The 27823-nt window shown below is 44.5% G+C and overlaps 1 protein-coding gene and 1 pseudogene across 4 annotated transcripts in view; both read right to left on the reverse strand.

Moving 5' to 3' along the window:
• MTO1 (mitochondrial tRNA translation optimization 1) overlaps nt 1–18886 on the reverse strand; it is a 35389-nt gene extending 16503 nt beyond the window's left edge. The window contains 10 exon segments of one of the 4 annotated variants that reach the window (NM_001169072.1): nt 20–191; nt 395–599; nt 2168–2298; nt 2608–2682; nt 2857–3047; nt 3139–3251; nt 6232–6521; nt 14028–14145; nt 14226–14425; nt 18543–18759. In NM_001169072.1, the coding sequence (NP_001162543.1) occupies nt 20–191; nt 395–599; nt 2168–2298; nt 2608–2682; nt 2857–3047; nt 3139–3251; nt 6232–6521; nt 14028–14145; nt 14226–14425; nt 18543–18759 (1712 nt within the window). 4 annotated transcript variants of the gene reach the window in all.
• LOC116275520 lies at nt 16707–16803 on the reverse strand (annotated as a pseudogene).
• Nucleotides 18887–27823: the final 8937 nt, after the last annotated feature.

Consider the following 27823-nt stretch of genomic DNA (forward strand, 5'->3'; position numbering starts at 1 on the left):
CTATATTAAAAACGCATACCTGACAGGCAGACTTCTACTAGTACTTATAGAAACCTCTGGGATTAAATTCTTCCATTTAGAGCTCGAAAACTCAATAGATTTCAACACAGAAATGCCTTCTTCTAAAGAAGACTTCATCCAACAAGCTCTTTCATATCGTTGTTGGGACACACAGCCAGCGTCTTTATACCCTAGGGAAGGGAGAAAGAGAATATAATGAGACATGTGGTTTTTAAAGCAAATTTTTTCGTAGAGACAGGGTCTCACATGTTGCCCAGGCTGGTCTTAAACTCCTGGCCTCAAGTGATCCTCTTGTGTTGGTCTCTCAAATTGCTTAGATTATAGGTGTGAGCCACCATGCCTGGCTGGATTGCAGGACTCAGGAAAGAATTACCTCGCAGCGTGAGCCGGATGTCAGCATTATCAGGGCGCAGTGACAAACGGAACTCTACTCGGCTGGTAAACATGCGGTATGGTTCGCTGGTGCCCAGAGTGGTGAGGTCATCAATCAAGACTCCTATGTAACCTTCTGTTCGGCTAACCACAAAGGGAGGCTTGCGACTGACTCGAAGACTGGCATTGATTCCAGCTATCACACCCTACGAGAGCACTATAATGTTTAAAAGGCCATTATGAACTGAACAAACGGTTATCCCTTTCAGAACACCACCCGGAAACAATGGCATGGGACACAAAGAAAGCAAGTATTGCCCCTAAAGGATATAATAGAGGTAGAAAATATGATCCATATTCAGAAATAGAATATGGGTAATATATCACTTTAGAATGCTATGATTCATTGTTTTCAGAGATATCTATCTAATCTTCCTGATAAGCCTCTGCGCGGACTAATCTTTTTTCAATCCAGAGACAGGGTCTTCCTCTGTCACCTAGGCTGGAGTGTAGTGGCATAATCTTGGCTCACTGCAGCCTCGACTTCCTGAGTTTAAGCAATCCTCCCACCTCATCCTCCCAAGTAGCTGGGACTATAGGCACATGCCATCACACCTGGCTAATTTTTACATATTTTTGTAGAGATGGGGTCTCACTACATTGCTCGGGCTGGTCTCTAACTCCTGGCTCAAGCAATTCTCTCCCCTCAGCCTCCCAGAGTGCTGGGATTACAGGTGTACGCCACCATGCCCAGCTGGTTAATCTTTTTTTAAAACCCACCTGTGACATTTCTCTAGCCTTTTCCCACTTATTACTTTTATAAAGTAATATTTTTATTACTTTATAAAAATAAAATAATTTCTGACTTCCAAGGAATAATAATATAATAATTCCTAATGAAGAATATTAAAATAAATTTTAAACTTCAGAAGCAATACATCTAATCAAAATACGATATCACACAGGAGCTCAGAAAAGAGTAATAAAGACATAGTGTTTTAATAATCCTATTATTGGCTGGGCCAGGTGGTTCACACCTGTAATCCCAGAACTTTGGGAGGCCAAGGCAGGTGGATCACCTGAGGTCAGGAGTTTGAGACCAGCCTGGCCAACACAGTGAAACCATATCTCCACTAAAAATGCAAAAACTAGCTGGGTGTTGTAGTGCATGCCTGCAGTCCCAGCTACTCAGGAGGGCTGAGGCAGGAGGATTGCTTGAACCTGGGAGATCATATCACTGCACTCCAGCCTGGCAACAGGGCAAGACTCTGTCTCAAAAACAAAAACAAAAACAAAAAGATCCTATTATCTACAAAAGCCATCTCCAAACACCCCCAAACAGAAATTGTCTTCTATTAGTATGAGTTGTATCTAAGATCTATATAGTTAACACGACAGACATTAAAAGGAGAAATACCAGTTAAATAGTCCCTTTCGGCTGGGCGCGGTGGCTCATGCCTATAATCCCAGCACTTTAGGAGGCCGAGGTGGGCGGATTATGAGGTCAGGAGATTGAGACCATCCTGGCTAACACAGTGAAACTCTGTCTCTACTAAAGAATACAAAAAATTAGCCAGGCGTAGTGGCAAGCGCCTATAGTCCCAGATACTCGGGAGGCTGAGGCAGGAGAATGGCGTGAACGCAGGAGGCGGAGGTTGCAGTGAGCCAAGACTGCACCACTGCACTCCAGCCTGGGCGACAGAGCAAGACTCTGTCTCAAAAAAAAAAAAAATTGTCCCTTTCAGTTTACATTAACATTTTAACAACTTCTTACCTGAGCTGCAGCTTCTTCATAACCAGTGGTGCCATTGATTTGTCCAGCAAAGAAGAGTCGTTGAACCAAGTGAGTCTCCAGGGAAGGAGTGATCTGACGGGGATCTAAGTAATCATACTGAACACCGTAGCCTGACCAAAGAATAAAGACATTAAATAAGTAAATACAGAGCTGGATTTGCTCAAGGTAGACATGCAAACATTACCCTTAAATGCCCTTTAAAAACAGACTATTTAGGTTGGGAGCAGTGGCTCACACCTGTAATCCCAGCACTTTGGGAGGCTGAGGTGGGTGGATCACCTGAGGTCGGGAGTTCGAGACCAGCCTGACCAACATGGAGAAACCCTGTCTCTACTAAAAATACAAAATTAGTCAGGCATGGTGATACATGCCTATAATCCCAGCTATTCAGGAGGCTGAGGCAGGAGAATCGCTTGAACCTGGGAGGGAGAGGTTGTGGTGAGGCAAGATCACGCCATTGCACTCCATCCTGGGCAACAAGAGCAAAACTCCATCTCAAAACAAACAAACAAACAAACAAACAAACAAAAACCAGCCTATTTAAAACATACAGGTGTTGGGCTTCATCTTCTGAGGCTCTGAGCAACAATGACTGTAGCTAAGGCCTCCTTACTGACCATTAAAACAATGCCGACTTTATACTGAAGGGCAGCTGTGATCCTCTTTACCTGGCTGAATCACTTTAGCTTTCTCCAAGCCTCTGATGCATGTGATCATTTTCTCTTGTAATTCAGCAGGTAGCGTCATAGATAACCCCTGTGGGTAGATAAGGTCAGAATCCATTCCTTCAGGTTCCAACCAAACCTGATGTAGACGGTTTGGAAAACGCAAAACTTTTGATTCAATGGAGGGACAGTATCTAGAACAGAACATTTAAATAAACTTGAAATGAACAAAAGAGGATTGACATCATTTCTTAAAGTAATTGAGCACTGACATTTTGTCCTTACCGAGGTCCTCTTGTTGTTTCCTTAACATGACTATTAAGGTGAAGGTTCTTAAGGACAATCTCATCCACTCTAGGGTTGGTGTGAGTCAAGTAACATGGCAGCTGATCTTCTGGCTGAAAAACAGTAACCAGACGCAATACTGATTTGCTTCTCTACTAGTTTCTCTCTTATCCAAATAAATCCCACATGATATGTACTGATTTTAACAGACACTAAACTTATGCATAATGCCTAGTATTACTTATGAAGTATTCTTGCCAAAAATAAACATCCCAAAAGATGAAGTTAAAATTTAAGCAAATCTCTAAATTTAACCAGTAGTTTAATATTTTTTTTTTTTTTTTTTAGATGGAGTCTCACTCTGTTGCCCAGGCTGGAGTGCAGTAGCGTGATCTCAGCTCACTGCAACCTCCGTGTCCCGGGTTCAAGTAATTCTCCTGCCTCAGCCTCCCAAGCAGCTGGGATCACAGGCAGGCACCACTACGCCTGGCTAATTATTGTATTTTTGGTAGAGACAGGGTTTCACCATGTTGGTCAAGCTGGTCTCAAACTCCTGACCTCGGGTGATCCACCTGCCTCAGCCTCCCAAAGTGCTGGGATTACAGGCACGAGTCACCACACGCAGAGCCACCGCGCACAGCTGAGGGTTAACTTTCAATAGATCGCAGTGAGGTAGTTGCTCTGCTGTGTCTGAAACCCCACCCCAGAAGCAGGTCATATAGGAATGGTTCAGTGTCAGGTTCTCCACAAAAATGCGTTGCATGACGGGCAAGGGGGCAGCTGCCTTTCCAGCAGCACCACCTGATATTGTTTCAAAAAGCTTAATTTAGGCTGGGCATGGTGGCTTATGCCTGTAATCTCAGCATTTTGGCAGGCTGAAGGTGGATCACCTCAGGTCAAGAGTTTGAGACCAGTCGGGTGCAGTGGCTCACGCCTATAATGCCAACACTTTGGGAGGCCGAGACGGGCAGATCACCTGAGGTCGGGAGTTCGTGACCAGCCTGACCAACATGGAGAAAACCCATCTCTACCAAAAATACAAAATTAGCCAGATGTGGTGGCGCATACCTGTAATCCCAGCTACTCAAGAAGCTGAGGCGGGAGAATCGCTTGAACCTGGGAGGTAGACGTTGCAGTGAGCCGAGATCGCGCTGTTGCACTCCATCCTGGACAACAAGAGTGAAATGCCGTCTCGGAAAAAAAAGAGTTCAAGACCAGCCTGATCAACATGGTGAAACCCTGTCTCTACTAAAAATACAAAAACAAATTAGCCGGGCATGGCGGTGGGCACCTGTAATCCCAGCTACTAGGAAGGCTGAGGCAGGAGCATCACTTGAACACAGGGGGCAGAGGCTGCAGTGAGCTGGGATCGCCCTATTGTACCACAGCCTGGGCAACAAGACTGAATCTCCATCTCAAAAAAACAAAACAAAACAAAAAATGCTTATTTGATCAGGCACGGTGGCTCATGCCTATAATCCCAGCACTTTGAGAGGCTGAGGTGGGTGGATGGCTTAAGCCCAAAAGTACGAGACCAGCCTGGATAATATGGCGAGACCCTGTCTCTATTAAAAATAATAATAAATGAAAAAAAAATTTTTTTGAATAAAAGCTTAATTTACAAAATATGTAAGGTTATAAAAGTAATGAAATTTAAGATTTGCCAGGCACGGTGGCTCATGCCTGTAATGCTAGCACTTTGGGAGGCTGAGGAGGGCGGATCACCTGAGGTCATGAGTTCAAGACCAGTCTGGCCAACATGGCAAAACCCCGTCTCTATTAAAAATACAAAAATTAGCCGGTGTGGTGTAGCACACTGTGTGCTACAGTGTGGGAGCCTGTAATCCCAGCTACTCAAGAGGCTGAGGCAAGAGAATTGCTTGAACCTGGGAGGCGGAGGTTGCAGCGAGTCGAGATCGTGCCATTGCACTCCAGCCTGGGCAACACTGGCAAAACTCTGTCTCAAAAAAAAGAAAAAAAAAAGTCAGGCGCAGTGGCTCATACCTGCAATCTCAGCACCAGCACTTTGGGAGGTTGAGGCAGGCGGATCACCTGAGGTCAGGAGTTCAAAACCAGTCTGGCCAACATGGTGAAACCCCGTCTCTACAAAACTATAAAAATTAGCTGGGCATGATGGCAGGTGCCTGCAATCCCAGCTACTAGGGAGGCTGAGGTGGGAGAATCGCTTGAACCCAGGATGCGGAGATTGCAGTGAGTCAAGATTTCGCCACTGCATTCCAGCAGGGTGACAGAGTGAGATGGTCTCAAAAAAAAAAAAAAAGAAATTTACGATTTATGGGGAAATACCCAATTAGCCAAGTTAGCCAATCCCTTTTAGATAGATTACTTCTTTAGGATGAGCGCAGTGGCTCATGCCTATAATCCCAGCACTTTGAGAGGCTGAAATGGGTGGATCACGAGCTCAGGAGTTTGAGACCAGCCTGGCCAATATGGTGAAACCCCATCTCTACTAAAAATATAAAAATTAGCTGGGCATGGTGGCGCACACCTGTATACTCGGGAGGCTGAGGCAGAAGAATTGCTTGAACCCAGGAGGCAGATGTTGCAGTGAGCTGAGATCATGCCACTGCTCTCCAGTCTAGGTGACAGAGTAAGTCTCCATCTCAAAAAAAAAAAAAAGGATTGCTTATTTGGCTGGGTTCGGTGGTTTACACCTGTAATCCTAGCACTTTGGGAGGCCAAGGCGGGTAGACCCTTTGAGCCCAGGAGTACAAGACCAGCCTGGACAACATAGTGAGACCCCATTTCTCAAAAAAATTTAAAAAATTAGCCAGGCACAATGGCTCACGCCTATGGTCTCAGTTACTCGAGGGGGTTGAGGTGGGAGGATCACTTGATCCCAGGAGGTCAAGGCTGTAGTGACCCATAATTGTACCACTGCACTCCAGCCTGGGTGACAAGGTGAGACCCTATCTCAAAAAAAAAAAAAAAATCACTTTTTTGCACCATAAGCAATAGTGCTATAAAGTGAACTACTGCCAAAAAAAAAAAAAAAAAAAAAAAAAGTTACAATACTTCCTGCTGTGAATAGCCAATATCAGCTGTAAGCCAGGTTTTCATGAAGTATCTTACCTTAATCCATACTGTCTCATTGGTAAAGCTGAATGGTACGGATGGATTGTCCGGTGTCTGCTTGTTTAGAATACTGAAATTAATGGAGTCTTTGGCAATTCGGGGTGGAGTCCCAGTCTTCAACCTTCCCACCACAAACCCTAACTTCTCCAGCGTCTGAGCCAATCCTATAGAAGGCTGATCCCCTAAACGTCCTGCTGGATGCATCTCCAATCCAATTACAATCATGCCTCTCAGAAATGTCCCAGTAGTCAGAATCACACTTTCTGCATATACTGTGCTTCCATCCACTAAATAACAAGAAAAAAGAATAAAGTCATTATCTATCTATCTATCTATCTATCTATCTATCTATCTATCTTTTTTTTTATTATTATACTTTAAGTTCTAGGGTACATGTGGATAACATGCAGGTTTGTTACATATGTATACCTGTGCCATGTTGGCGTGCTGCACCCATCAACTCGTCAGCACCCATCAACTCGTCAGTTATACCTGATGTAAATGATGAGTTGATGGGTGCTATCTATCTATCTATCTATCTGAGACGAAGACTTGCTCTATCGCCAGGCTGGAGTGCAGGGGTGCAATCTCGGCTCACTGAAACCTCCGCCTCCCGTGTTCAAGCAATTCTCCTGCCTCAGCCTCCCGAGTAGCTGAGATTACAGGCACGTGCCACCACGCTCAGCTAGTTTTGTATTTTTAGTAGAGATGGGGTTTCTCCATGTTGGTCAGGCTGGTCTTGAACTCCTGACCTCAGGTGATCCACCCACCTCAGCCTCCCAAAGTGCTGGGATTACAGGCGTGAGCCACCGCACCCGGCCTAAAGTCATTTTTCAATTGTTACCATGGATAAAAATGGAATGTGATTATTTTTTATTAGAACTACAGAAAAACTATCAGTCTTTAGAAACTTGAGAATCATATTTAATATTTTTGTTTTTTCAAGCCATATCGACATATAACAGACACATAAAAAAACTGCATATATTTAGAGCATGCAACATGGTGTTTTGATACAAGTATACCTTCTGTGATGATACCCATAATCAAGCTAATTAATATAACCATCAGCTCACATAGTTACACATTTTGTTTGTGTGGTAAGAACACTCACGATTTGCTCCCTTAGCAAATTTCAAGTATATCATACATTATTATTAACTACAGTTACCATACTGCTCACTAGATTGCTAGAACTTATTCAACACTTACAGCTGAAAATGTGTAAACTGTGAGCAGTATCTTCCCATTTCCCATACCCCAGACACAGCATTTTAAATGAGTCAGAAGGCTACATGTATCAATCTCAATCTAAGCAATGTAGGAGAGAGAATACAATGTGTTATCACCAATTCACATGTACCTAAAATCCTATCAACACTAAAAAGTCTCAATTAATTTAAAAAATTAATTAATTTTAGCCTTCAGGATAAATATGGCATATAACCTCACATTTTTTCTCCCTTCTAAAACTCAAAGAAAATCCAATAGGGGAATGAAAAAGGTATAAAACCAAAAGGACAAGTAATGAAAAAGAACCAGTCAGAACACAAGAAATTTCAATATATTTTTGAAAGATAGAAAGTGGTTAAAAGAATGGTAACTCACCTAGCAGAGAGGAGACAGCTATAACTTAAGTATTAATATCTGAAGAGAAGATATCAATGAGATGAACAAATTTGCCCTGCAAAGGCTCAGAAATTGGAGAACTGAGAATAAGAACTGAGGAGGAATGTAGAAACGAAACTTGGGTCAGAAAATAAAATAAACAGCTGACATTTGCACATTAAGGTTTTGTTCTCAGATAGCTCTACCTTACAGTAAAATGGAGGTTTATTCTTCAGGTAATGGGGACTTTTTGTTTAATGGGTACAGAATTTTAATTTGGGATGATGAAAAAGTTCAAGAGACAACTGGTGGTGATCGGTGCACAATACTGTCTATGTACTTAATAGTACTGAATTGTACACTTAAAAATGGTTAAAATGGTACATTTTATGGTTTGTACATTTTACCACAAAAAATTGTTACTGTTGGGCCTACAAAATATGGACAGGGTCACAAAATAGCATTTAAAGATATTAAATTAAATTGGCCAGGCGCAGTGGCTCATGACTATAACACCAACATTTTGAGAGACTGGGGCAGGAAGATCACTTCAGCCCAGGGGTTCAAGACCAGTCCTGGCAACATAGTGAGACTCCCATCTCTACAAAATAATAATAATAATAATAAATCAGCCAGAAGTGGTGACACATGCTTGTGGTCCCAGCTGCACAGGAGGCTGAGGCAGGACGATCACTTGGGCCCAGGGGGTCGAGGCTATGGTGAGCCGTGATCATGCCACTGCACTCCAGCCTAAGCAATAGGGCAAGAACTTGTCTCAAAAATAAATAAATAAACAATTTAAGGGTATAAACTTAAATACTAATAAAAACAATATAACCATTAAATCTGGAAAATAAAGAAAGTCGGAGGAGAAAAGGAAATGAAAGTAAAACTAGTAATTGTTACTTGAGGGAAGTCAGTGAGCATATTATATTATATATAAAATCATAGCTTTTTTTTTTTTTTTTTTTTTGAGACGGAGTCTCACTCTGTCGCCCAGGCTGGAGTGCAGTGGCGCGATCTCGGCTCACTGCAAGCTCCGCCTCCCGGGCTTACGCCATTCTCCTGCCTCAGCCTCCCGAGTAGCTGGGACCACAGGCGCCCGCCACCTCGCCCGGCTAGTTTTTTTGTATTTTTTAGTAGAGACGGGGTTTCATCGTGTTCGCCAGGATGGTCTCGATCTCCTGACCTCGTGATCCGCCCGTCTCGGCCTCCCAAAGTGCTGGGATTACAGGCTTGAGCCACCGCGCCCGGCCAAAATCATAGCTTTTAAGGTAACCATCAGAACAAACCCACAAACTTAAAAAATAAAATAAAAAGCATGGTCTCCAAAAGCAAAGCAAACACAGATTAAGGTTTTTTTTTTAAAAAAAAGTACAGAGAACAGTGTGTTTGTGTATAATATGCTATGATTTTTTGAAAACAATAAAAAATATGTATACATATGCATGAAGACATGTACATATGCCTAGGTAGAAAGACTACACAAGAGATTAACAGAGCAAATGCTCCTGAGAAAGAAAACTGGCTGGTTGAGGGGACAAAGTGAAGGAGACAGACCATCTTTTTTTCCTTTTGAGACAGACTCTTGCTCTCACCCAGGCTGGAATGTAGTAGTGAGATCTCAGCTCATTGCAACCTCCACCTTCCAGGTTCCAGTGATTCTCCTGCCTCAGCCTCCTGAGTAGCTGGGACTACAAGTGTGAGCCATCATGGCTGGCTCATTTTTGTATTTTTTTTTTTTTTTTTTGAGACGGAGTCTCGCTCTGTCGCCCAGGCTGCAGTGCAGTGGCGCGATCTCGGCTCACTGCAAGCTCCACCTCCCGGGTTCACGCCATTCTCCCGCCTCAGCCTCCGAGTAGCTGGGACTACAGGCGCCCGCCACCACGCCCGGCTAGTTTTTTGTATTTTTAGTAGAGACGGGGTTTCACCATGTTAGCCAGGATGGTCTCGATCTCCTGACCTCGTGATCCACCCGCCTCGGCCTCCCAAAGTGCTGGGATTACAGGCTTGAGCCACCGCGCCCGGCCATTTTTGTATTTTTAGTAGAGACAAGTTTCACCATGTTGGCCAGACTAGTCTCAAACTCCCAACCTCAGATGATCCACCTGCCTCAGCCTCCCAAAGTGCTGGGATTACAGGTGTGAGCTACAATGTCCAGCTAAGACAGACTATCTTTTCACTCTATATGCTTTTTGTAGCTTTTAAGTTGTTTGCCCTAAGTATGTATTTCCCAATCAAGAAAATTAATTAATCTATAATAAAAATGAAAATGGGAATTAAGATATGTATTTTAAAAGATGACACTCCCAGGCCGGGCACGGTAGCTCACGCTTGTAATCCCAGCACTTTGGGAGGCCGAGGCGGGCATACCACAAGGTCAGGAGATTGAGACCATCCTGGCTAACGCGGTGAAACCCTGTCTCTACTAAAAATACAAAAAATTAGCCAGGCATGGTGGCACGCGCCTGTAGTCCCAGCTACTCGAGAGGCTGAGGCAGGAGAATCGCTTGAACCCAGGGGACAGAGGTTGCAGTGAGCCGAGATCGCGCCACTGCACTCCAGCCTGGGCTACACAGCAAGACTCTGTCTCAAAAATAAATTAAAAAAATAAAAATAAATAAATAAAAAATAAAATAAAAGATGACACTCCCTGGCACAGCCTCTCTTACCATTTTGTTCCCAAAATGCTAGTGGGCAGCCGTATTATTCTCTTAGGTGGAAAATTGATTCTTCTGAGAACTAACAGACATTGATATTTGAGAATTCACCAGTCCAAAAGGCTAGTTCAAGTCTTTTCTTTTTTTTTTTTTTTTGAGACGGAGTTTCGCTCTTGTTGCCCAGGCTGGAGTGCAGTGGCACTATCACGGGTTACTACAACCTGCACCTCCAGGGTTCAAGTGGTTCTCCTGCCTCAGCCTCCCGAGTGGCTGGGATTACAGGCATGCACCACCACACCTGAGTAATTTTGTATTTTTATAGAGACAGGGTTTCTCCATGTTGGTCAGGTTGGTCTCAAACTCCCAACCTCAGGTGATCCACCCACCACTGCCTCCTAAAGTGCTAGGATTACAGGCACGAGCCACCGCGCCCGGCAGTTCAAGTTTTAATCACCTCCAGAATTAGCCAGGCAATAAAATTAACTGTGCACACATAAATCCTCCAGTCAGTGTTTTAGTGCCTTATTTATTTATTTAGAGACGGAGTCTCACTCTTGTTGCCCAGGCTGGAGTGCAGTGGCACTATCTTGGCTCACCGTAACCTCCGCCTCCTGGGTTCAAGTGATTCTCCTGCCTCAGCCTGCCTCTTGAGTAGCTGGAATTACAGGTGCATGCCACCACACCCAGCTAATTTTTGTATTTTTAGTAGAGACAGGTTCATCACGTTGGCCAGGCTAGTCTTGAACTCCTGACCTCAGGTGATCCGCCCGCCTCGACCTCCCAAAGTGCTGGGATTACAAGCATGAGCCACCGTGCCCGGCCTAGTGGTTCATTTAAAAATATAACAGGCTGGGCATTGTGGCTCATGCCTATAATCCCAATACTTTGGGTGATTGAGGTGGGAGGACACTTGAGCCTAGGAGTTCAAGACCATCCTAGGCAACATAGGGAGATCCCACATCTCCAAAAAAATTAAAAATAAGCTGGGTGTGGTGGTGTACATGTATAGTCCCAGCTACTTGGGAGATTTAAAGTGGGAGGATCACCTCTGGAAGGTGGAGGCTGCAGTGAGCCATCATAGTGCCACTGCACTCCAAACGGGGTGACAGAGTAAGACCCTGTCTCCAAAACCAGAAACGCAAAAAAGTAAACAGAAAACCAAAGTTAACTAGATATTTAAAGGAAGTTGTGTACATGAAAGAGAGCAGCCCAAACACATAAACAGAAGTAAAAAATCAAGAAGGCCAGGCGTGGTGGCTCACACCTATAATACCACCACTTTGGGAGGTGGAGGTAGACGGATCACTTGAGGTCAGCAGTTCGAGACCAGACTGGCCAATATGGTGAAACCTTGTCTCCACTAAAAACACAAAAATTAGCTGGGCATGGTTGCTGGTGTCTGTAATCCCAGCTACTTGGGAGGCTGAGGCAGGAGAATTGCTTGAACCCAGGAGATGGAGGTTGCAGTGAGCCAAGATTGTACCACTGCACTCCAGCCTGGGTGACAGAGTAAGACTCTGTCTCAATAAATAAGTAAATAAATAAATAAATAAATAAAATACAACAATTATTAACTCAAGGCAAAACCAAGTATATGAAAGGGACAAACATAATACACTTCTGTGCAGTAAACAATATTTAGTCAACAGTGTAAATACTATCAACCAAAAATTATGGTATAATTATATTAGAAGGAGAAAGGGAAGGAAAGTTGGATATTAAAGAGAATTACCATAATAATAAGTTAATAGGCTGGGCACAGTGGCTCATGCCTATAATCCCAGCACTTTCGGACACTGAGGCGGGCGGATCGTTTGAGTTCAGGAGTTCAAGACCAGCCTGACCAATATGGTGAAACCCTGTCTCTACTGAAAATACAAAAAATTAGGCGGGCATGGTGGCAGGCGCCTGTAATCCCAGCTACTTGGGAGGTTGAGGCAGGAGAATCGCTTGAACCTGGGAGGGGAACGCTGCAGTGAGCTGAGATGGTACCACTGCACTCCAGCCTGGGCGACAGAGCCAGATTCCGTCTCAAAAAATGTTAATAGATGGCTGGGTGCAGTGGCTCACGGCTGTAATCCCAGCACTTTGGGAGGGCAAGGTGGCTGGATCACGAGGTCAGGAGATCGAGACTATTCTGGCCAACGTGGTGAAACCCCATCTCTACTAAAAATACAAAAATTAGCTGGGCATGGTGGTACATGCCTACAGTCCCAGCTACTCAGGAGGCTGAGGCAGAATCATTTGAACCCATGAGGCGGAGGTTGCAGTGAGCCGATATCGCACCACTGCATTCCAGCCCAGCACAGTGAGACTCCGTCTCAAAAAAAAAAAAGTTAATATATAAAGTCTAGAACTGTAAATTAGGAAGTAAAAGCATAAGCCTGCTATTTAGACATATGGAAGTATATATAAGTGACAACTAAAAAAGTTGAAGTGTCTGTCTCCAGTGAAGTAGATGGTTGTTTTCCCACATAAATTTCAAAATTTCTTATTTATTTATTTATTTATTTATTTATTTATTTTGAGACAGAGTTTCGCTCTTGTTGCCCAGGCTGGAGAGCAATGGTATGATCTCAGCTCACCGCAACCTCCGCCTCCTGGGTTCACGCGATTCTCTGGCCTCAGCCTCCTGAGTAGCTGAGATTTCAGGCATGTGCCACCACACCTGGCTAATTTTGTATTTTTAGTAGAGACGTGTTTCTCCATGTTGTTCACGCTAGTCTTGAACTCCCAACCTTAGGCGATCTGCCCGCCTCAGCCTCCCAAAGTGTCGGGATTACAGGAATGAGCCACCACACCCAGACTTATTTTTTATTTATTTTTTTGACACAGGGTCTCACTCTGTTGCCCAGGCTGGAGTGCAGCAGCACAATCACAGCTCACTGAAGTCTCAACCTCCTGGGCTCAAGCAATCCTCCCACTTCAGCTACTTGAGTAGCTGCGACTACAGGCACCTGCTACAACACCGGCTAATTTTTGTATTTTTTTGTAGATATGGGGGTTTTGCCATCTTGCTAAGGCTGGTCTCAAACTCCTGGGCTCAAACAATCCACCTACCTCAGCCTCCCAAAGTGCTAGGATTACAGGCATAAGCCACCACACCCACACCCTTTTAATATTTTAAGAAAAAATTATATGCATGATTTGATAAAAAATATATAACTGTTTTACATAAAAATATATATAAGCTGTTAAAATATGAATTTTTGAAAAAATTAAAGTCAGAACCAGAAAAAACAGAAATTACAATAGATGGGGAGAGAGGGAGACATAAATATGCAGATTATAAAGTTCTACACTAAGATGGAACATGGTACTTACTGATGAGCCTAGAATTTGAGCATCATAAATGTCAAGGTGAAAAGAGAAACGTATTTATTTATACAGTTTTCCTCATCCAGGTAGAGAAAATGCAACAAGTTCCTTGAATAAGCAACATATCTCCATACTTAGCTCTAAAATAAATTTATCACATGGAATATGATATGCTGTTATCACACACCATCTATAACCAATACGTACCCAAAACAACCCCACTGACACGGCATTTCCCAGTGTGTTCAGGCTCTGGTTCTGTAAGAATAAGATCTTCTACAGCTCCCTCCTGAACAGTAAGCAGTGGTGTATTCAAGATTTCTTTCTGTCAAAAGAAAATATCAGTTGAAACACGGTAATTAAACAATCACTATAATCTTTCCTGTGCTCATGCCCTATTCTTACCTGCATGTTCTGTTTATAGAGTTTCCTATCAATCTGAGCTCTCAGACCCCACACAGCTGGTCCCTTACGCCGGTTTAAAACTTTATAATGTACACCAGACTGGTCACAGATGCGAGAACACAGGCCATCCAAGGCATCTACTTCCCTCATTAAATGTCCCTTTCCGATGCCACCAAAGGAAGGATTACATGACATCTGACCTAAAGAGAACAGACATAAACAAAATAAATATATGAGCACTTTGTACATAGTGACTACTTAATAAGAAAATATTTATACAGGTGACTATAATCATCTCATACGATAAAAAATAGAAAACGTGAAAGATATACTACAAAGAAGATCCCAAAGACCCAATGGGATGCAGAAGTGTCCAGGGCAATCTGGATGACAAACCACTTTCTGAACTTCCTTTTGTTTTTTTTTTTTTTTTTTTTTGACACGGAGTCTCGCTGTGCTCCCAGGCTGGAGTGCAGTGGCGTGATCTCGGCTCACTGCAAGCTCCGCCTCCTGGGTTCACGCCATTCTCCCGCCTCAGCCTCCCAAGTAGCTGAGACTACAGGCGCCCGCCACCACGCCCGGCTAGTTTTTTGTATTTTTAGTAGAGACGGGGTTTCACTATGTTAGCCAGGATAGTCTCGATCTCCTGACCTCGTGATCCACCCGCCTCGGCCTCCCAAAGTGCTGGGATTACAGGCTTGAGCCACCGCGCCCGGCCTTGTTTTTTTTTAAGATGGAGTATCACTCTGTTACCCAGGCTGGAGTGCAGTGGTGCAGTCTCGGCTCACTGCAACCTCTGCCTCCCGGGTTCAAGCAATTCTCCTGCCTCAGCCTCCTGAGTAGCTGGGATTACAGGTGTCCGGCACCATGCCCGGCTAATTTTTGTATTTTTGGTAGAGACAGGTTTCACCATGTTGACCAGGCTGGTCTCAAACTCCTGACCTCAGGTCATCTGCCCACCTCAGCCTCCCAAAGTGCTGGGATTACAGGGCTGAGCAACTGCGCCCGGCCTGAACTTTCTTTTGAACCTCTTCCTTGATGCATATTTTTACTGTTTCACTAGGTTGCCTTTTCCTTTCAAATTATGCAACAAGTTCCTTACCCCATGAAACCTTTCTAAATCAAGTACATTTGGTTTTTTAATTTTTTGTTCTTTTTTGATACAGCACCAGAGAAATCTACCAAATCAAGCACACTTGCAAGAAGTCCCTAGTTCTTCAACATAAATAAGGACAAAAATAAATAAATAAATAATTAAAAACAGAGTCGGGTGTGGTGGCTCACACCTGTAATCCTAGCACTCTGGGAGGCCAAGGAGTGTGGATTGCTGGAGCTCAGGAGTTTGAGACCACCCTGGGCAACACAGTGAAACCCCATCTCTACTAAAATACAAAAATTTAGCCAGGCGTAGCAGTTTGCGCCTATAAACCCAGCTACTTGGGAAGCTGAGACAAAAGAATCACTTGAACCTGGGAGGCAGAGGTTGCAGTGAGCCAAGGTGGCACCATCACACTCTAGTCTAGGTGACAGAGTGAGACTCTGTCTCAAAAAAAAAAAAAAGAAAAAAAAAAAAAAAAAGAAGAAGCCCCTTGGGCACTGGTTGAGCTACAACTGATTATGTCTTCCATAAATGCCATCTGATACTTTCTTTTTGCACTTACAGTGAAGAATTAAATATAATTAAATTACAAATTTCTTGAGAGTGAAGACCATATTTTATACCTTTCCCTTACATTTACCCAGTCTTACTTGGAGGTCTAAACCCATGTGGTTACCTCAAAAGTTTTGGGAGGTGAAGGGATGGGCAAGTTGTGTCAACATCCACACATCCACTGCCATCACATCAGGAATCAAGACCTCCAAAAGTTAATATTATTATTTTTTTTGAGACACAGTTTCGCTCTTGGCACCCAGGCTGGAGTGCAATGGCATGATCTCAGCTCACTGCAACCTCCACCTCCCGGGTTCAAGTGATTCTCCTGCCTCAGCCTCCCGAGTAGCTGGGATTACAGGCACATGCCACCACGCCTGGCTAATTTTGTATTTTTCATAGAGACAGGGTTTCTCCATGTTGGTCAGGCTGGTCTCAAACTCCTGACCTCAGGTGTTCTGCTCGCCTTGGCCTCTCAAACTGCTGGGATTACAGGCATGAGCCACGGGGCCCAGCCAAGACCTCCAAAAGTTTTAATGGTCTTCACAGGGAGACTGGATAGCACTGTGATGATGAGCATGAAGTGTCATTATGAGGAGTGTGAAAGAGATCTGGCTCAATTTCTAGACCTACCACTTATGAGCTCTGTGATCATGGCAAGTTACCTAACATACCTTAGTCTCTCTACTGTAAAAACAGGAATGACAGCTGTGGTAGATTATTTTCCTCCTTCTTCCTTTAAAATAGAAGACTCCTGGGCTCCTCAAATGCTGGGATTACAAGCGTGAGTAATCACCCCTAGCCTAGGTCTTTATTTTATTATTATTTTTTAAAATATAGAACGCTTCACAAATTTGTGCATCATCCTTGTGCAGGGGCTATGTTAATCTCTATATCATTCCAACTTTATGTGTTGCCAAAGCAAGCACTAGATCTTTATTTTTTAAAAATATAAACAATAGGTTTATATTGTTTAAAAATATAAACAATTATATAATTATATTAAATAATAATATAATAATAATAAATCGTTTATTAAGCGGTTCTTGTGTTTTTATTTTAAAAAAATCATTTACAGACGACTATGTTGCCCAGGCTGGAGTGCAGTGACTACTCAGGCACGATCGTTGCACATTACAGGCTTCGCTTTCTGGACTCAAGAACTTTCCCTGCCTCTGCCTAAACAGTAGCTGGGATTGCAGGTGCGCAGCACCCTGCCCAGCCTGATCTTTATGTTTCTGTCAAGATTTTGTGACGCCCTTTTGAAGAACCACGCTACTTTTTTTTTTTTTTTTTTTTTTTTTTGAGACAGTCTCGCATTGTTGCCCAGGCTCCAGTGTAGTAGTTCCATCTCAGCTCACTGCAAGTTCCACCTCACGGGTTCATGCCATTCTCCTGCCTCAGCCTCCCGAGTAGCTGGGATTACAGGCACCCACCACTACGACTAGCTAATTTTTTTTTCTTCTTTGTATTTTTAGTACAGCCAGGATGGTCTAGATCTCCTGACCTTGTGATCCACCCGCCTCGGCCTCCCAAAGTGCTGGGATTACAGGCATGAGCCACCGCGCCCGGCACCATGCTACCTTTTGCATCCTATATTCCTTCTGGGTTGTTGTTCCTGGATTTTGTGCTTAGTACTGGACAGTACTTTTTTTGCTCTAATGGGTAATTGTTGGATGACTATTCTGTAGCATCATGATAGATACTAGCTAAAACATCAACTTGTAAATTATATATGTCTCTGTCTTTCCTCCTGCCTTTTGCTTAGGAGCGAGCAGTAATTAGAATATTGTTTTGTAAAAGTTGTGAATAAATCACGTATTTATTCCTGAAATCCTTCTTTAAAATGACGGTTCAGCTCATAACTGTGAAGATATTTATACTATTAACTGCGGTTTTGCGGGTGGGGGAGAGGAGGCTATATGATTTCCTAAAAGATTATACTTTTCTCATTATACATTTAAGTGGGTTTTTTTGTTGTTGTTGTTTTGTTTTTTTTTTGAGATAGAGTTTTGCTGTTGTTGACCAGGCTAGAGTGCAGTGGCGCGATCTTGGCTCACGGCAACCTCCACCTCCCGGGTTCAGGTGATTTCCTGCCTCAGCCTCCCAAGTAGCTGGCATTAGAGGAGCCCGCTACCACACCCAGCTAATTTTTTTGTATTTTTTTTTTTAGTAGAGATGGGGTTTCATCATGCTGGCCAGGCTGGTCTCGAACTCATGACTTCAGGTGATCCACCCGTCTCAGCCTCCCAAAGTGCTGGGATTAAAGAAGTGAGCCACTGCGCCTGGCCATAAACGATTGTTAATAATGTTAATTCACCCTTTATCTGGAGTAACATAGTAGAAGGTAAACGCAGCAATGAACCAAGAAGCTACCAGCGAGTATTCTTGAAGTTTCTCACTTTCCCAAGGCACGGACCCCAAACCCCAACCTCCCACAAGGGACTACTGTCAGCAGCAGCATAATCTATGGTTCGCAGAATAGACTAACCCAGAGTTGTGGCCTGGCCTGCCTGATCCTTGCGAGACACACTGACCGAGGCTGAAACCACAGAAGGTAGAATTCTCACTGGCTTTAAGGGAGGGTCCCCCACTTCAGACCCGAGGAGGCGGGAAGGAAGCAGCCTGCGTCCCACGCCAGGATCCACAGCACCCGCGCTCCTCACCGATTGTGTCCACGCGGTGAGTGAGGAGCAGAGTCCGAGAGCCGCACCGAGCTGCGGCGGTGGCTGCCTCAGTCCCGGCATGTCCTCCACCAATGACTATCACGTCGAAATGCGGAGTCCGGGGCGCCGCGCTGTCACTGCTCAACCGTACCAATGGAAACTGCTGCTTGGTGAAGGAAGCCGCGACCCAACGGCCACAGCCTCGTAAGTAGAACATGCTGGGAGAAAATCTATCTGACTTTGAAGCTGACACGAGTGACGGTCAAAAAACTTTACGCAACAAGAGAAAATCTGCAGGGCGCGGCCATCTTGCTTTAATGTCACTGCGTAAGACGTCTACGTCCAGCGTCGCCGGTGATTGGCGGTTTGGAGTTACTTGCCTGGCGAGGGAGATAGGTGATCGCACGGATGCCCGGTTGTGTGTTTTCTTTCCTAGTTCGTGCGGGCTTTTTGATTTCCTGTGGTTCTGGGTTGGGAGCTCCTACTAAAGGTCGTCTTTTGTCCTTTCTCAGACCCTGTGGTCCTTATCGCCAGGTGGTCACCTACGATCAATGAATTTGATCACTTTGCCTTATCAGATCTTTGTGATCTGGCAATCTGATACAATGTCACCTTCTGTTTGTCTATGAAAACTAAGGGCTGAAAATAAGAATAGATTCGGGCTGGGCGCGGTGGCTCACGCCAGTATTCCCGGCACTCTGGGAGGCTGAAGCAGATGGATCACGAGGTCAGGAGATGGAGACCATGCTGGCCAACGTGGTGAAACCCCATCTCTACTTAAAGAAAAAAAAAATTAGCCGGGCTTGGTGGCCTGTGCCTGTAATCCCAGCTACTCAAGAGGCTGAGGCAGGAGAATGGCTTGAACCTGGGAGGCTGAGGTTGCAGTAAGCCAAGATTGCACCACTGCACTGCAGTCTGGGAGACAGAGTGAGACTCCTTCTCAAAAAGAAAAGAAAAGAAAAAGAATAGATTCGAAAGGAGTTCAAATACATTTGTGGACCAAAGATTCATGATGGTGCCCAGGTGCGGTGGCTCACACCTGTGATCCTAGCACTTTGGGAGGCCGAGGGGGGCACATTGCCCGAGCTCAGGCGTTTGAGACCAACCTGGGCAACACGGTGAAACCCCATCTCTACTAAAATACAAAAAAAAAAAAAAGAATTAGCCAGGTGTGGCAGCATGCGCCTGTAGTCCCAGCTACTCGGGAGGCTGAGGCAGGAGAATTGCTTGAACCCCTAGGCAGAGGTTGGAGTGAGCCGAGATTGTGCCACTGCACTCCAGCCTGGCGAGGGAGACTCCATCTCAAAAAAAAAAAAAAAAAAGAGAGATTAATGATGGCTAATTAGAAGAATTGGTCAGTTGGAGGTTAAATGTCCAGCCTTTTGGAATTCACAGCCTTTCTCGATTCACAGCCTTTCTCAGAAAGGAAACATTTGACTGATCGGAGAATAAAACAAGTGTGGTATTGCGGGATCTGGCCAGCAGCCTGCAATGCAATGGGGCTCTCTCTTCGTTCCCAGTTGGATCAGCAGGTTGAGAAATAATAGACACACACAAGATAGTGAAAGCTGGGTCCAGGGGGGTCACCACCTTCTGATCCCATGATGCCGCCAATGAACTGGATATACCAGCATTTATTATTAAGTTTAGTGAGGGCGGGAGTAGGTTAGTGAGGGATTTAGGGTCCTTTGATTATGAGGTGAGAGGGTCACATGGGGATGAAGTAATTCTTTAACGTAACATCTGTATGCAGAAGTACAGTATACAGAGATAAGAATTTACAATATAGTGTGTGCATCAGTAATTTCTAACAGAGCCTTAAAACAGAAACAGTCTTTCCATAACCTATGATTAGCAAGATATTAATCAGCAGTAACAGTTGCAGCTAAAGCTGGTTACAAACAATCCATAGAAACAGGACGTGAAGCTAGACAACCTGTTAGACCAGAAATTCTCAGAAGGGAGTATGCCTTAACCCCAAAGAGGCCTAGAAGAGCTGTGGCAAGATGAGGGTGTTTATAGCCTATCTTATCCAATTGAACAGATGCCCCTCATGCATCCGTTTATAGGCTCTCCACAAGGGTCACATTCCATTCCCAGAGCTATGAACATCTGTTTTTCTGGGATAGGAATCTTGGTGATGTGAAACCTCCCTGACTGCACATCATTCATAGGCTCTCTGCAGGGGGAGGTACATCACCCGCTGTTGGCTCATTCTGGCAGTCCAACCTGGCATTTTCTTTACACAATCCTGCATGCAACTTTGTATTTATAATAATCAGGAGCATTTCATCTTTTATTCCATAGCAATAGTTTCAGGGGGTCTCCCTACAGTGTGGCAGTTTTACTGTTCTAATTATAAAAAGTATCAAACACATAGGCCAGGAGTGGTGGCTCACGCCTGTAATCCCAACACTTTGGGAGGCCAAGGTGGCGGATCACTTGAGGCCACGAGTTTGAGACCAGCCTGGCCAATATGGCGAAACCCTCTCTCTACTAAAAATAGAAAAATTAACCTGGCATGGTGGTGTGTGCCTGTAGTCCCAGCTACTCAGGAGGCCGAGGCAGGAGAATCACTTGAACCCAGGAGGCAGAAGTTGCAGTGAGCCCAGATGGTGCCACTGCACTCAAGCCTGGGTGACTGAGCGACACCCTGTCTCAAAAAACCAAAACAAAACAAAACAAAAACCCACAAAACAAAAAACAGTAAACATTATTTCTTTTCTTTATTATTATTTTTTTTGTAATAGGATCTCCTTCTGTTGCCCAGGCTGGAGTGCCATGGCGCTATCATGGCTCACTGCAACCTCCGTGTCCTGGGCTCAAGCGATCCTCCTGCCTCCATCTCCCAAATAGCTGGGACTACAGATATGGGTGGACACTAGGCCTGGCTAATTTGCTTTCTTTGTTATTTTTTGTTTGTTTGTAGACATGGGGTTGGGGGAGGGGGTGTCTCACTATGTTGGCCATGTTGGTCTTGAACTCCTGGCCTCCAGCAATCCTCCCAAAGTGCTGGGATTACAGGTGTGAGCCCCGCTCCCAGCCTATTTTTGATACTTTTTTCTTTAAAATTTTTTTTCCGCTTTCTGCAACTTCAGTTACATATTTTTAAATAAAAATTAGATCATAGCATATGCATTGTTTTGTAATCTATTCTTAATAATCATGAATATTTTTCTATCCAAAAAAATAATAATAATCACTTAAGACATAAGGAAACTCTAGATGATACCTTAGAGATGAGGGAAAGTACCCAAAGATTAAAGTGGGAAGGCGTTCATATCTCAAGTATAGAAAGCCTTTAGAGAGCATGGGCAGTGCAAAGTGGGGGGTTTACGGAGGAAGCAGCAGCTCTGTATAGACCTCCTGGGCCACAGGTGGGCTTCACAGAGGGGCTTGCAAAAGGATCAACTTCTGGGGTATGATTCTCTGGCCCACAGGCAGCTATATGCAGGCAAGGTGGGAATTTTAGTTTCTCTGTCTAGAAGGCAGTGGACAGGTTATAAACAGGTCAAGGCTACAAAGTCACAGGGAGATCACTTTCTGGGTTGTGACTGAGGTAGGCTCTACCAGATGTTCTCATACCCAAGGCTGACTAGAGACAAACATGAGGTATACAGAATAAGATGTAATCCCAGCATTTGGGGAAGCCAAGGTGGGCATATCACTTGAGGCCAGGAGTTCGAGACCAGCCTGGGCAGCATGGTGAAACCTCATATCTACTAAAAATACAAAAATTAGCCAGGGTGGTGGCGCGCACCTGTAATCCCAGCTACTTGGGAGGCTGAGGTATGAATTGCTGCAATGAGCTGACATTGCACTGCTGCATTCCAGCTTGGGTGGCAGAGTGAGACGCTGTCTCAAGAAAAAAAAAAAAGAAGAAGTGGTAAAGTCAACTAGATAAAATATATACCCACAAACAAATTTTCTGGGGTTTCCTACTAGATAAAATCCAAGTTCCACATCAAGACTCAACTAAACAGTCATTTTCTCTGTGATTTGGACACTGATTGCTGCAGCAAGTTTGAATAAAGAGTGAGTTCTCTTCCTTTGGTAGGCCAATAGTAGAGATATTTGATCTGGCCCAGTGGATTGTTGCTTGTGTGCTTTTGGTTAAAGAAACCACCAGTGACTTAAGGGGACTTTAGAAACTGATGGAAGACAGCATTTATTTTTATGTATTTGTTTTATTTTATTTTATTTTTGAGACAGAGTCTTGCTCTGTTGCCCAGGTTACAGTGCAATGGTGCCATCTTGGCTCACTGCAACCTCCACCTCCCAGGTTCAATCAATTCTCCTGCCTCAGCCTCCTGAGTAGCTGGGATTACAGCCGCCTGCCACCACGCCCATCTAATTTTTGTATTTTTAGTAGAGACAGGTTTCACCATCTTGACCAGCCTGGTCTCGAACTCCGACCTCGAGATCTGCCTGCCTCAGCCTCCCAAAGTGCTGGGATTATAGGAGTGAGCCACTGCACCTGGCCCGGAAGAGAGCATTAAACTAACTGTAGAGTCAATTACAGGATTTCATGACAAGCAGCTGGAGTCCCTGGAGAAAACAAATAGAACCATAGAGCAGAGGCCTTCAGAATGTGGTAGTTACCCCCGAACATCCTGGAAGACTATCCAGATGCACTTGCACTTTCTTTTTTTCCTCTCTCTGTTTTTTTTTTTTTTTTTTTTTTTGGCAATGGAGTCTCACTCTGTCGTCTAGGCTGGAGTGCAGTGGCACTATCTCAGCTCACTGCAACCTCTGCCTCCCAGGTTCGAGCGATTCTCCTGCCTCAGCCTCCCGAGTAGCTGGGATTACAGGCATGCACCACCATACCTGGCTAATTTTTGTGTTTTTCATAGAGATGGTTTCACCATGTTGACCAGGCTGGTCTTGAACTCCTGAGCTCAGGTGATCTGCCTGCCTGGATCGGCCAAACTGTTGGGATTGCAGGCGTGAGCCACCACACCTGGACAGCTCTTGCAGTTTCAAGGATATGGATTTCCACATTTCAGCTTCCATTTTACTCTTCCCTGAAACTAGTTGGCTTGGGAACAAGTTTGACTATGCAATGGTCCTCCTTCTATTTCTCCTTCTATATTTCACAAGAGAAAAATATACCTTTCTGGCATCCTAATTCAAACTACGGCTCATTGCTCCAGGGTGGTAAAAATCTCTTTGAACTTAAGAGAAGGATATATAAACATATTTGTTTCAGGGAAAACTTTTTAAAAAGTAAGGCATTTTTGGCCGGGCGCGGTGGCTCAAGCCTGTAATCCCAGCACTTTGGGAGGCCGAGGCGGGCGGATCACGAGGTCAGGAGATCGAGACCATCCTGGCTAACATGGTGAAACCCCGTCTCTACTAAAAATACAAAAAACTAGCCGGGCGTGGTGGCGGGCGCCTGTAGTCCCAGCTACTCGGAGGCTGAGGCAGGAGAATGGCCTGAACCTGGGAGGCGGAGCTTGCAGTGAGCCGAGATCGCGCCACTGCACTCCAGCCTGGGTGACACAGCGAGACTCCCCCTCTAAAAAAAAAAAAAAAAAAAAAGTAAGGCATTTTTGTCCATTGACAGGTGAATGGATAAACAAAATGTGACATATACACACAAAGCAATATTTTTCAGCCCAAAAACAGAAGGAAATTCTCGCAACATGGATGAACATTGGCTAAGAGCGATAAGCCGGTAACAAAAAGACAAACATTGCATTATTTCCCTGACATAAAGTACTTAGAGCAGTCAAAATCACAGTCAGAAAGTAGAATGGTGGTTGCCAGGGGCTAGAGAGAGGAGAGAATGAGGAGTTATTGTTTATTGGTACAGAGTTTCAGTTTTGCAAGATGAAGAGTTTTGAAGACGAATGATAGTGATGGTTGCACAGGAATGTGAACATACTTAATATCATTGAACTATACATCCCCAAAAAATGGTTCAAATAGTACAAAGGGAAAAAAAGTAGTCAAGGCTTTCTAAACCCAAGAGGTTCTTGTCTAATATGCATTTCTTTTTTTTTTTTCAGACAGAGTCTCGTTCTGTCGCCCAGGCTGGAGTGCAGTGGCAGGATCTTACTCACTGCAACCTCTGTCTCCTGGGTTCAAGCTATTCTCCTGCCTCAGCCTCCCGAGTAACTAGGTTCACAGACATGTGCCATCACACCCAGCTTTTGTATTTTTAGTAGAGACAAAGTTTCATCACGTAGGCCAGGCTGGTCTTAGAATTCCTGACCTCAGCTGATCTAGGGCTCCTAAAGTGCTGGGATTACGGGCATAAACCACTGTGCCTGACCTCTAATACACATTTATATCAAGGGCTTTAGAAATAGATACTTGAAGGCCAGGCACGGTGGCTCATGCCTGTGATCCCAGCACTTTGGGAGGCCAAAGGGGGCAGATCACCTGAGGTCAGGAGTTCGAGACCAGCCTGGCCAACATGGTGAAACCCCATCCCTACTAAAAAGGTGAAAAAAACAGCTGGGCCAGGCGCGGTGGCTCACGCCTGTAATCCCAGCACTTTGGGAGGCCGAGGCAGGTGGATCACGAGGTCAGGAGATCGAGACCATCCTGGCTAACAAGGTGAAACCCCGTCTCTACTAAAAACACAAAAAAATTAGCCAGGTGTGGTGGCAGGTGCCTGTAATCCCAGCTACTCAGGAGGCTGAGGCAGGAGAATGGCGTGAACCCAGGAGGCGGAGCTTGCAGTGAGTCAAGATCCTGCCACTGCACTCCAACCTGGGCAACAGAGCAAGACTCCATCTCAAAATAAATAAATAAATAAATAAAATTAGCTGGGTGTGGTGGCAGGCACATGTAATCTCAGCTACTTTGGAGGTTGAGGCAGGAGAATCACTTGAACCCAGGAGGTGGAGGTTACAGAGAGCCAAGATAGCACCATTGCACTCCAGCCTGGACAACAAAAGTGAAACTCCATCTCGAAAACAACAACAAAAAAGATACTTGAAAGCCTGTATTGAGATGCTCTAGAATCACAACAGCTGAAGCAGTATGAATGATTTAAAACGTAAATGCCAGGTCAGGTGCAGTGGCTCATGTGAGTAACAGCACTTTGGGAGGCTGAGGCGGGCAGACAGCTTGTTGGGGACCAGCCTGGGCAACATGGTGAAACCACATCTCTACAAAACCATACAAAAATTAGCTGGGCATGGTGGGGCATGCCTGTAGTCTCAGCTGCGCGAGAGGCTGAGTCAGGAGAATCTCTTGAACCCAGGAGGCGGAGGGTGTGGTGAGCTGAGATCGTGCCATTGCACTCCAGCCTGGGCAACAAGAGCAAAACTCCGTCTCAAAAATGAATAAAACAAAATAAAATAAAAAGAGAAAACTTTACACAGCGTTTTTTTGCCCCCTGGGACAGAGTCATTTCTCTGTCATTTTTCATCCTGTTGTCCAGGATGGAGTGCAAAGGCCTGATCTCGGCTCATTGCCACCTCCGCTTCCCCGCTTCAAGCAATTCTCCTGCCTCAGCCTCCCAAGTAGCTGGGTTTACAAGCATGGCCACCATACCTGGCTAATTTTTGTATTTTTAGTAGAGATGGGGTTTCACCATGCTGGCCAGGCTGGTCTTGTACTCCTGACCTCAAGTGATCCACCCACCTTGGCCTTCCAAAGTGCTGGAATTACAGGCATGAGTCACCATACCAGGCAGGAACTTTATACAGCATTTTAAAGATTTTCTGTGCTTTTTAAAAAATGTCAAATAAAATGAAGTATTTACTCCAATTGCAGTCAAACTTTGATTAATTCCATCTTGTAAAAGTTGAATATTTTCTATTTCTTATTTTTTCTTTTTTCAAATTATTATTTTTCATTTCTTATTAATTTTTTATTTTCTTTTTAAAAATTATTTTATTTCTTACTGATTTTTAAAAACCCCTTTTTAAATTTACATTGAAAAAGTTGGCCGGGCATGGTGGCTCACACCTGTAATCCCAACACTTTGGGAGGCCGGGCAGGTGGATCACGAGATCAGGAGTGCCAGACCAGCCCGGCCAATATGGTGAAACCCCTCTCTACTAAAAATACAAAAATTAGCCGAGTGCGGTGGTGCACACCTGTAGCCCCAGCTACTTCGGAGGTTGAGGCAGGAGAATCGCTTGAATCCGGGAGGCGGAGGTTACAGTGAGCCAAGATCGCGCCACTGCACTCCAGCCTAGGTGACAGAGTGAGACTCCGTCTCAAAAAAATAAAAATAAATAAATAAATATAAATAAAAGTTTCTGGCCAGGCGCCGTGGCCAACATAGCGAAACTCCGTCTCTACTAAAAATACAAAAAATTAGGCGGGCGTAGTGGCGGGCGTCTGTAATCCCAGCTACCCAGAAGGCTGAGGCAGGAGAATTGCTTGAACCCAGGAGGCAGAGGTTGCAGTGAGCCAAGATTGCGCCGTTGCACTCCAGCCTGGGTGACAAGAGCGAAATTCTGCCTCAAAAAAAAAAAAAAAAAAAAAGAAGAAAGAAAAGAAAAAGTTTCTGTGGCAGGGCACAGTGGCTCATGCCTACAATCCTAACACTTTGGGAGGCTGAGGAGGGAGAATCACTTGAGTCTAGGAGTTTTGAGACCAGCCTGGGTAACATTAATAATAAGACCCCCCATGTGTTTAAAAAAAAAAAAAAAAAGAAAGAAAGAAAGAAAAGAAAAAAGAAAAGAAAAGCAGGTGTCCGTGACTTCAGTAACAAAGCACCGGATGCTGAGGTGGAGATCACATTCTGGTGGCAGAGGTTGCAGGAGCCGAGATCGCCTCCCCTGACCCAAAATTCAATTGTATTTAGGCCGGCTGTGGTTTCGTTTGACATCTCATAGCACTTTGGGAGTGTCGAGACGGCAGATCACGAAGTCAGAGATCGAGACCATCCTTGGCATCATCGGGGCCCTCGCCTCTACTAAACATAATAAAAATTAAGTCAAGCGAGGCGGCGCTTTGAACTGCCACCGAGGCTGAGGCAGAGTGATCCCGTGAGGCGGAGCTTGCAGTGACAAGCCACTTCGCACCCAGCCTGGGCAACAGATGACCCGCCTCAAAAACAAACAAACAAACAAACAAACAAAAAACCAAAAATAAACAAAAGCATTTAATTGAAAGAGAAAGTTTCTCTGTCAATTTTTTTTTCTTTTTTCTTTCTTTTCTTTTTTTCTTTTTTTTTTCTTTTTCTGTCGTGATGGAGTCTTGTTCTGTTGCCCAGGCTGGAGTGCAGTGGCGCAATCTTGGCTTACTGCAACCTCTCCCTCCCAGGTTCAAGCAGTTCTCCGTCTCGGCCTCCCGAGTAGCTAGGACTATAG

The sequence above is a fragment of the Papio anubis genome, chromosome 6 (genome assembly GCF_008728515.1).
Source record: "Papio anubis isolate 15944 chromosome 6, Panubis1.0, whole genome shotgun sequence".
Lineage (NCBI taxonomy): Eukaryota > Metazoa > Chordata > Mammalia > Primates > Cercopithecidae > Papio > Papio anubis.